The sequence below is a fragment of the Neolamprologus brichardi genome, chromosome 13, assembly GCF_056152115.1.
Source record: "Neolamprologus brichardi isolate AB-2024 chromosome 13, ASM5615211v1, whole genome shotgun sequence".
Taxonomy (NCBI): domain Eukaryota; kingdom Metazoa; phylum Chordata; class Actinopteri; order Cichliformes; family Cichlidae; genus Neolamprologus; species Neolamprologus brichardi.
In genome coordinates, this window is record NC_142116.1 from 24,510,038 (window position 1) to 24,520,474 (window position 10,437).

General features: G+C 42.7%; 1 protein-coding gene across 1 annotated transcript; it reads right to left on the reverse strand.

The window, feature by feature from the left end:
- Positions 1–562: 562 nt before the first annotated feature.
- On the reverse strand, positions 563–8,522 carry mocos (molybdenum cofactor sulfurase). Its single transcript, XM_006799023.3, has 15 exons — positions 8,240–8,522; positions 8,068–8,157; positions 7,895–7,961; positions 7,151–7,795; positions 6,971–7,047; positions 6,633–6,832; positions 6,422–6,538; positions 5,945–6,325; positions 5,675–5,837; positions 5,472–5,553; positions 4,947–5,071; positions 1,733–1,829; positions 1,447–1,588; positions 1,255–1,359; positions 563–1,131 (listed from the first exon to the last, which is right to left on the reverse strand). Exons 1-15 carry the CDS (start codon positions 8,349–8,351, stop codon positions 1,024–1,026), a joined length of 2,511 nt encoding a protein of 836 aa, XP_006799086.2. The 5' UTR covers positions 8,352–8,522; the 3' UTR covers positions 563–1,023.
- Between the last annotated feature and the right edge of the window lie 1,915 nt (positions 8,523–10,437).

The window sequence follows — 10,437 nt, forward strand, 5'->3', positions numbered from 1 at the left end:
TGTTGTTGTTGACTGGCACTGTATAAATACAACTGAACTGAATCAAAATACATAAAAACACGGACTGCTGTTACTGCACATCATTACGCATGCATCAAAGTAGTTCACTGTGTATTGTCACTAAGCCAGCACACCTCTCTGAAGAGCATTTGGGAGTCTGCAGTTGCTGTCTTAGTGAAAGTTGACTCTGAGATGAAGAAACAGACACTCCATGATTCAAAGGCTTATGACAGTTATTGAAATGAAAAATTGCTAGGATGGTGGATGCTCATATTATACACGGCCAAAGTTTCAAATAATGAGGTGGGTGTATGCTCTATGAGCCAAAAGCTGGGGCTTCATAGGGATCTAAACATTCTTTTCAGTCATTTTTTTTTCTACTCACCAGTGTGTGAATGGGTGGATGACAGGTTGTGTAAAGCGCTTTGGGGTCCTTAGGGACTAGAAAAGCGCTATACAAATACAGGCCATTTACCATTTACCATTTACTCTTGGCTCCATTAATGTGGTCATCTAAAGCACTCAGCTCTGGCTGTGAGCACAAGCCACTTTCTTTTCTTTTCTGTGGAAAGAACAGCCATTGAAGACAAAGTTGGTTTAAAGTGATGGGGATTGCATTCTGTTTTTTATTTACCTTTTACACAGCAACCCAACTTTTCTGGAATTGGTTTGTAATTGTACACATGTCTATTTCTAGAGAGAAAAAGAAAACCCTCCTTGCAATGCATTTGCTCAACAACAAAGTTGTGGCAGCAGTTTTTTTTATTTCACATCTTCTTTACATTAAAAAAAAAATCCCCAAATGTCATACATTTTTCATCACAACAATCTGAAAGCCTGAATGATGTGGCATGAAAAGGACACTTGAGAGGACCACTCAGGTTATGCAAAGAAAAAGAGCAACGTCTCCAGTAACTCTGTCAGTGTTTGACAGGTGATATTTAGGATGCACAGCAGAGAAATGGCCTCTAAGGACCAGAGATGTCACTGAAATAAATTAAGAGGATGTTGCAGACAACTGCTTTAAGAACTGTTTGGCTTGGGCTGTATGAGGGAACCGACCGAGAGGACATTGGCTGCTGCGGTGGGGCCCTCTGTTAGCTGATGGGTCAGGTAAACACCAAAGGTCACCTAAAAAAAAATCACAAAATAGCATAGAGTTTGAGTTGCCACACACACACACACACACACACAAACAAACACACAACCACACAAAGCATCTACATGAAGGTGCAGTAATTGCTTTTGACTGACCTTCCCGCTGCGGTAAGCAGATAGAGACATTAGCGGCTCTTTTGTTTTGCTTCCTGTGTCTTGGTCTATTCCAACCATGTGACATCTTCCACAATGTCCTGCAACCTTCAGGTTAATCACAGAGGGAGCATATTCATTTTGGACAAATCCGCAGTTGAAGATTTCATCATTTATCTCAAAGTGTCAGCTCACCATGAATTGAGTACTGCCAATAACCAAGTGTGACCAATTATCCTCCTCAAACGGTTCGACACCAGCGATGACTAAATTGGCCCGGAAGCGGCTAATGACACTCTGTGTGTCAAGGAGCTGATCGCCCTCAGAATCGTCCTGCCTGAGAAGGCAAATGGGGAAATTGCATGTTAGTTTGCCTTGCTGTGTAAATGACCCACTGTGATGCAAATGTACAGACATCGACGCATCCTGAATATTTCACTGGAGCCATGTGTATTTTGAATAACATGCCATGTGTTCAAACCTGCTGCTCATTAGGTTCTGAATGAGCTCCACGCTGGCACGGCTGATCATGAGATACTGAGCTTCATTTACCAGGGAGAGCGATGTGGAGGTGGCAGCTAGAAGGGAACAACTTCATATTAGCACAGTGAGCGGAGGAAAACATTTTCATTAACACTGTCGTTTAAAAAAAGTCTGGTAATTGAGGTTTTACTGAAATACAGCGTTTGGAAAATGTAAGTGAATCTTGGCACACATCAAAATGCGCACTCACAATTCAACACACAAAATGTTTTGTTGGGTTACACGGATGAAATCTTCTATCACTGTGTCCTTGAAATATTCTTAAAAAAATATCAGAGAATGCACAAGGAAGTGACAGCTGCAGAAACTGTAGCAGAGAAAGAGCAGCCACAAAAAATGAGATGGTTATACCACAATAAATACATTTTTGTTTTTTAAATTAAAAGGAAATAACTATTGATTAAATATTATGACAGAAGTTGTCTAGTAAATAAAACTTGTCAAGAAATATTATACTAAAGCAAGAGTTAGTTTTTCCAGACTGCAGAATTGCTCTCTGAGTGTTTATTTGTCAAATTGCCAGTTATGTCCTAACACACTTACAAATATTAAAGATTCGAGTGAAATTTCACTCGATATGAGAAAATTTACTCAGGCTGTGAAAACAGTTGCAACAAGTTTCTTAGTGCTCTACAGAAAATGGACAATAACCTGAGATCATAACAATCCTAAAGACGTAATCAGCAGTGGTACTGCACACTGGATTAGACCATAAACTGATGGATTCAGCCATTGTTTTCTTGACTCCGTGCTTTATTAATGATTTGTTTTTAATCAGTTGACTATGGTTATCAAGCTCATTTAGCAAACTCCATAAACTATAGTGGTGGAAAACACAAATGCACTTTGTTTTATGCACATGCAAATTTTTTGGATAGTCTGCACTATACAGAATATATACACACACTGTGTAGTTGTCATATAGTTGTACTGTTGTTATTAAGTGAGATCTGACCATAGAGATCAAAATTATGTTCTGCAGCTTTTATGTGTATAAATTTGGCCTTTTTAACATTGGAGTCTACAGGGTTTTACTCACTTTCGGAGTAAGCCTCAAGGCCACTCTGGGAACGGCAGCTTTTGTCCCTTATGTGCTTACATCCCTTGGCCTTGTTGCTTAGCTTGGATACAAATAAAAAAGTTGTAAAGATGTGGAGTGTGGGAAATGAAGATGTCAGAAATGTATATTAAACGCCAGGGTAATCTGGAGACTCGCAAAAGGCAGATTTCAAAACAAAGAACAATTGGCATCTGCGCAGGCGAGGCTGAGATGTCCTAATTCGCTGTCGTTTCAGACAAGCTCAAAAGACACAGCAGTACAAGGGCACCGACTTCACATGGCTCCTCTCATCATACTCTTTCAAAGTGGTACAATAAGAAGAACTGTGGTGTCTGGATTTGTGTGCATTCCTCTTCAAGGAGCAAGTCAGGCCAGTAGTAGCAGCCACAAGTCCATTTGTTCATAACAAAGTGGGAGTGACTCTGAGGTCTGCACAGAGCCTCAAGTTCACCATCTGATGGGGAAATTTACGTCATGCAGACCCAAGCTGACCGCTGTATACCTGCAAAAGTATAAGTAAGTATTTCCTGGTATAATCCTAGCCTTAGATTCTCCCTGGACGCTAAATGTCCAGAGCTTTCAAATCCCTCATTTCCAGTTTGTAGCACAGGCTTTCCATTAAAATCCTGGATCTCCATACTCAGATTAAGTTCACTTTTATAAAGTCATATTAACCATAACAACTGAACTTGATGCACTTTATGTAATTACAAGTACGAAACATGTACTGTGCTTCATAAATGAGTAACAAATGTAGTACATAACAATAACCTACAGCACACCAGAAAAATTGATTCGGACTACCTTTAAGGCTCAGGTGCAATGTCACGGCTTTAACAAGAAGAAAAGTCAGTCATTCACCACCATCTTCCTGTACACTAAAACCACCAAAGTCCTCTTCTCCAGTGTCGGATACGAACAGGCTCAGGATGGCTACGTCCTCCACTCTCAGCTTGTTTCCTTCGTTGTCACTTTCAAAACCAAAGAAATCCTCATTGTCAGTGTCAGAGTCGAACACCCTCAGAAGGGCCGTGGCGGTGTCCTCCTCTCCATCATGCAGCAGTCCAGCCCTTCGAAATCCGTTGGTGATCATGGATGTTTTCACACTTTTCCACGCTGTCAGAATCCACCGGTGGAGTTGAGCATAACTTGCTTTTCGCAAGTTTATCGCCGCTCTTCATCCACGCCTCCCGCTGAACGCGTAGCTACTTTGAAGTTTGTTTTTCGGGCTACTTCGTATGGCACTATGTTGCCTGGCGGATGGACATGTGAACAACATACCACTCTTGAACCCCGATACTGTGTGTCTAATCACATGTCCTTCCGCCAGGCAACGTAGTGCCGTACAACAGCGGAACAAACAAAACAAATCCTCTTATGATATCACAAAAATCATGGACAATCCATAGAAAAGCCGCACGTGACTAAAAGCCGCAGGGTTCAAAGCTTGTGCAAAAAGTAGCGGCTTATAGCCCGACAATTACGGTACACAGTTTTATTTAACTCATTAATCAGGTATGCACTACTTTTAGATAAGCACTTTAAATATACATATCTCGTGTTTACAATGGAACAGCCAATCAGAAAAAAGTTGGCTTAAGGCTGGGAGAGTGAATTAGCTAAAATGGCTTGTGTCAGAGTGGCGCACACAAGCTAGGAATAAGATAAATAAGGATTGTTTTGAACTGTGAGTCATCCAAAGCTACTTTAGTGGAGCCCAAAAAGAAAATATAGAGGATGAAATGAACATAATGGGGCATGTTTTCTGCTCCCTTATTAATAATTTTCACACATTGCAAAGTGCAAAAGGAATCAGGTGTGAATGTTTGCTCAGTAGGTGCGATGTTTTTAAATCAAATCGCATGTTCCAGTCTAAATGAGGGACTCACATCCTTGGCTGAGAATCCCTGGCATACGCAGCATTTTCACAGTCTTTTGGATTACAATCTGACGCTTTTAAGCAGTGTCACAGAAAAAGATGTTGCCAGCATTACTGAATGCAAGGTCACACTGCTCGTGTACTGTATTCCACATAAATCTGGAGTAAACAGAGAAAGGCGAGGCAAAACAGGTGAAACGCTTGTACTGGTACCTTCACTCGGCCTTTTCTTCATTTCTCGGGTGAAATCAGGCCTTTGTTTTATCAGGCGGCACGGCTGTCCAAGGAAGTCTGAAAGCCATGATGCAGCCTCATCCCCACAGTCGACAGTCTCCACCCTTGGGGAAGGAGGAAGATTATATTCAGGAGACCCCCGGGGGAAATCTACAGAGTTTTGATGCTGCTTACTATTTGCTGCGACATCTAATCGGAGAATCACTGGGTGAATGGCTTTTTTTTTTTAAGCTTGTGACTCGTCATGTGGGGATCTGTCAGAGGAGATTAATATCATCCAATGCTCTATTGTTTGTTTTCCCCTAAAAATGGTAAGCAGCAGGAATTTCATAAGAAGCTGGGAGAGGAGGGCCTTATAATGCCATCCACAAAGAAGGGGTAGCATAAAGAACGACGCAGGTAGGGAGAGCGTTGACACGAGAGAAAAACAAAGAACAAATGACATGTGTCACAATATTTCCTGCAGCTCATGCTTTTCGGATGTCTCAAACGCTGCCAGCTCACCTGTCACCACAAACTTTACTGTGACACACCCTCGTGTGCGAATGATTGTTGTTTTCCAGGGGAACAGAAATGGTATCCATCCCTGTAGGGCGATTGAAGAAAAAACAAAACGAAAATCCTCGTTGAAGTTTACGGCACAAAAATCAGACTAACTGAAATTTTTAAAAATGTATTCCCAGTGAGCCATGGACTGAGTGTCTGACCTGGTGCCTGCAGGAGCAATTTGTTGGAGCGAATGTGGACTTGCGGGCGAATGAGACATAAACGTGGCTCCCTCTTCTGACTCAGGCAAACGCCGTTTCCATTTACCACCATCCAGCCTCTGTCATACAGTAAACCCAGCGGGCCCACCGGCCAGTCGTGGACCTGCATGAAGAGCAGAGTCAAATCAAAACAGGTAGAGTGGAAGAAGGGGGAGGAGAGAAAAAGGTTAGAAAAGAAAGACGAGAGATAAGGCTGGGCTGTTCTCAAACCTCATAAGCTCCACAAGATTTGATGGGATAGATGTATATGTTGGTCAGAGTATAAGCCACCCCATGGCTGTTTGAGTCTCTCAGTTGAAATCCCTTCAGTAATGCTTCCGTGGGCTTCTTTTCATCTCCTTTATATACTTCGCCATTAGTAATTTTGATTGAAGGAGATTCATTGGAGTCCTCTGACGCTGCAGCAGCTCTTTTTAACTCCTGTAGCCTCTCTTGGTCTACTCTGACGGGTTTCTCTACGAAGCACTCCGCCACAAAGTTCAGGAACTTTTGACAGTCTTCAAATGTTGACATGTAGCCGAAGGACGCTCGAACAGATCCGGTCGGCTGGCCATCCACTATGTCGACGTTGTCTCCACAGACGTGGCCGGCCTTGAAGAGAGAAAGAGAGAGAGAGAGAGACGTTTCATTCTAGCTACGCATGCCCTTCACAGACTTTGACAATTTTCTCTTTCTTTCATCTCTCACCTGCAGGTTCCTCTTCACCCGCTGACTGGTGATCCCGAGGAAGGACTGACATGCCCCCGTGTTGCAGGAGCAACCCGTGCGCACGTGAATATTGTACAGGTTGGCCATTCTGTCGACCTGTGAGTGACAGAAATTATTTCACCTCCTGTACATAAACACACAATTATTAGACTGTTATGGAATAGAAGTAAATTCTGGTTTCCACATGCACCTGCGAATAGCCAATTATCTGTCCATTTGAATCCATTAGGTTGAAGTTCAGGACTGCGCCCTGTGTGATTGGACTGTCAAACTGGCCTTCGGTGTATATGTGAGCCACTGGTCTCCCGTTGCCATGGCAAAGACTTGACAGCAGCATGTAAGTGTATCGTGCCAGGCCGAACGTGTGCTGCTGGATGTTGTGCATGCCCCCTGAAGGGAAAAAGAAATAAACGAAGGTTGAGGGCTGCTGTTTTTAACCTGGGGCAGATTATAAACAACCCGCATATGCATCATGATTTCGCTATTAAACAACAGATTGAATGAATCGCCATCCTCTGGCAACAGTACCTGTGATTCTGTAAAGAGCTTCAAATGCGTGATTTAAGCCAATGATGTCCAAGAAGGACACAGTGCCATCTTCAAATCTTTATCGGGGAGAGAAAAAACATTGCGTTTCGAATACAGATGCTCACAACAGTGAGTTCTCAGAGACTATCTGGCGTTCGATGGGCTGTAAGAATGTTTTACCTGTCAGAAATATTTGCCGCCTGTACATAATAATCTTCTCCGGAAAGGTAAGCTGCTGCTGTGCCTCCTCCGAAATAAGTCTTTTTTAGTATGTCTGCTGCGTCGTTACGGACAAGAAGCGCCCCCAGACCTGTGGGGAAGCCAAATATCTTGTAGAAAGAGATAGGAATGAAATCAGCAGGGCAGTCCTGTAGGCTTAGAGGCGAACAACTGACATAAGAGGCTGCATCGAGCAACACAAACCAGCGGCCTTGGTGGGCGCACGCTGGGTAAAGGCGTCTCGCCTGGATGCCTTTCACATGGCTAAGGGGATACTTCCTCCCTGAGAAGTTGCTCTGTGCTGGGTAGCAGAAGAGGTGCGGTGTCTGGCAAATAACATCTTCAACTTGAGCTTCATCCTTTGCTCTGTTTTCCAATTCCTGCGGGGAGACGGGCTGGGTAACCACCCCCTGGCTAGAAGTCAGTCCTCTCATGCCAACTACAGAGGTATGGCTGTCAGTGAGGTAGCAGAAGTAACTCCCTGCTTGGCTCTCTGTGTGCGACCTCCAGGGAAAGCTCTCAGCCACTAATTTAAGAGCAGCTGTACAACCAGAAGTGAAAATCACAGAGTACTCCTCAGGGGTGGTGTTAAAATGCTGCAATACCCTGTAAGAAAATGTTTTCACTCATTTATTCCAGCAAAGTACCAACTGAAGGAGTTGCTGGCCCATTATTAAGGATTTTGAGAGCATGCACAGACTTTACCTGTATCTGACCCGGTCCACCGTGTCATGTGTGAGTCTGCTGCTGGGGTTGTGGCTGTGGGGGTTTCCTATTGGAGGGGAAAACAAAAAGGAGATGCTTTTAAATTTCATGGCTCAAGGAAAAATAACCACATAGCAGTAACACTTGGTGGGATTTTATGTGACTTGTCTCACCGTACAGATTGCTTGTAATGTCCCGGCAGTAGTCCCTAAGCACAGACTCGGGATACAAAGTAGCTGCTGCATGATCCAGGTATGTTATCCCTGTTTACAACAGAGAAGCAACGGTTTACAGCCAGCGGTTCCGTCACTACAGCTGCTGCTCAGGACTGAGCACAATCATTACCTTTAATCCGCGTGAACTCCTGCTCGATCACGTCTCTGAAGTTTTCTCCATAACCGTAGCACCCCGAGACCTGCTGAAAAGTTTCAAAAGTGCAAAGTTGGTGAAAAGCCATTATGACAATTGTTCCGCCGAACAAAGGTAACACAAAACACAGCGGGACTGCTCCTGCTTCAGGTATTTCAAACACAGTCCTTATCACTGTGTGGGTTACTGATCGACTCTGCTAGAGTGTAAAGTCCGGCGGACAGCAGCTGAGCTTTTGTAGTCTTCGTCCATTTGTAGTCTTCGTCCATTTGTAGTCCTCGTCCATTTATAGTCCTTTTGCGTAAGACCGGCCGACCCAGCAGATGTTGGTGTTACTTTACCTCGGTGTAATGACTATTTATTTATTTATTTACCGCTAGGAAGACGGAAGAGAGCACCAAAACATGCTGCTCCTTGGACCAATCAAAACTGCTGTAGGTGCACTGTGCTCACGTGACTCGCTTTAAAAAAAAATAATATCTCAACCTTCGCGTTTGGCCAATTTTTGTAGAAGAGCATCAGGTAAACGGTGAGAAAAGTTGGCAATCTTAAAAATGTTTAGCTTGAAGAAAAAAAAAGTCCTTAAAATGTACACTGGTTTTTAATATAGGTTAGTTGAATCTTGTAAGCTTATTGGGAGGCCAGGTATTCTCTGTGAATGTGATTAAAGATAAGTGCAGTTTTAAGTCTATCTACCTTAAAAAATGTTGTTTTATATTGTGTAATTTTATGTGTTTTTACTGTTAAACAGATGGTGCTGTGGGATTTAAAACCAAAAGTTGGGACACAGCAAATTTCCTTACATCAACATTTCTTAATTATCAGATGAAATATATATTTTTAACACATTCCAAAGTGGAAGATTCTCCTCGTCGTCAGGGGGCGCTGGCTGTAGAAATACATGTATTATGTACGTACATATGTTTCGGGCAGCTGATGAGAGATCTGCACTGACACATAATCTATAGCTGTCATTTTCATATATGGGGCATCCATCAGATTTTTTGAGTGTGTTGTGTCAGCCCAGCAGACATGAAAGGTTCACAGGTGCTAAGCACATATATACATTTAAATAACATCATGAGCATGAACTGTGTAGTCATCTTTTACAGGCATTTAAATTCCTTCCAAGACATCTGAAATCACTGCTTTGAGTAACAAGCATGAGAAATTGCTTCTCAGTACCTCTTACATATCATCTGACTCCTAGCCTCGCTGGCTAACAGGGTGCACAAAGGAAGGCATTAATCAGAAGTGACTGATTAAAAATATTGATTAGTTCACAATAATACTATGTAATGATTAAGATGTGCTAGCTATAGAGCTAGAAAGCCACAGAAAATCATGCAAGGGCAGTGTGTATATTTTATCCTTTATCTAGTTTTTCCCATTTGGGTAACCACTACATGTACTCTGCTTTCAGTAACTGTAACTGATTACACCAGCAGGTCTAAGTAATCACTTCACTGTAATCCAATTACATCTAATCCCTGACTTTTTAATCTAGTTGACAGACAAGGTACATGAAGGAGAAGAAATTAGTCACAAGTGATTGGCATGAAATGCCAGATCATCTCATGGTCTCTGAAAGGATAGAAATAGCTGTCACATGCTATGCCCTTGAATGCTTTGATGCTCCTCTTGTGCTTCTGATTCTACTTGCAGTTTGGACACAAAGAGACACCCTGTTGAGCCTGTTTTGTTATAACTGGATAAACCTTTGCTTACTTTTACTGATTAACCTCTAACCTTGTCTTAACTCTGAAATAAAGGTCTCCTAAAAAGTGGAGGGAGTCAAATCAAGTCAGTATCGAGACTTATAAAGACAGCCTTCATTCTTCTGTTCTCACGAGGTAAAATCTTTTAATCATAGAAGTGCAACTTGCAGGCTGAATTGAAATCATAGCTGAGAAGTGAATGTCTGCTTACACGTCTGCTTACACGGCCATGAGACTCGCAGCAGCCATCATTGTCTCCGTGCAACACACTGAATAGTAATTAAATATGCCACTTATGCTTCACTGATTCATTTCCTTCACAAATTTGGGTCTCAGCTGAATACATTTTTTCTGTGCAGAAGGGCTGTATTGTATCCAGTATGGCCTCATTACAAGGGCGAAGGGCTTGTTGTGGGGGAGGGCAGAGGCCGTATGAAGGGGGGTGGGCAAAGCCCC

What these genes read in the sequence shown, in the direction of transcription:
- mocos (XM_006799023.3), bottom strand. Translation starts at nt 8,351, where the DNA reads ATGGCTTTTCACCAACTTTGCACTTTTGAAACTTTTCAGCAGGTCTCG. An exon ending in AGATAATTGGCTATTCGCAG is followed by an intron (nt 6,539 to 6,632) that starts GTGCATGTGGAA and finishes TGTCACTCACAG; the next exon opens with GTCGACAGAATGGCCAACCT. An exon ending in AATCTTGTGGAGCTTATGAG is followed by an intron (nt 5,838 to 5,944) that starts GTTTGAGAACAG and finishes CTCTTCATGCAG; the next exon opens with GTCCACGACTGGCCGGTGGG.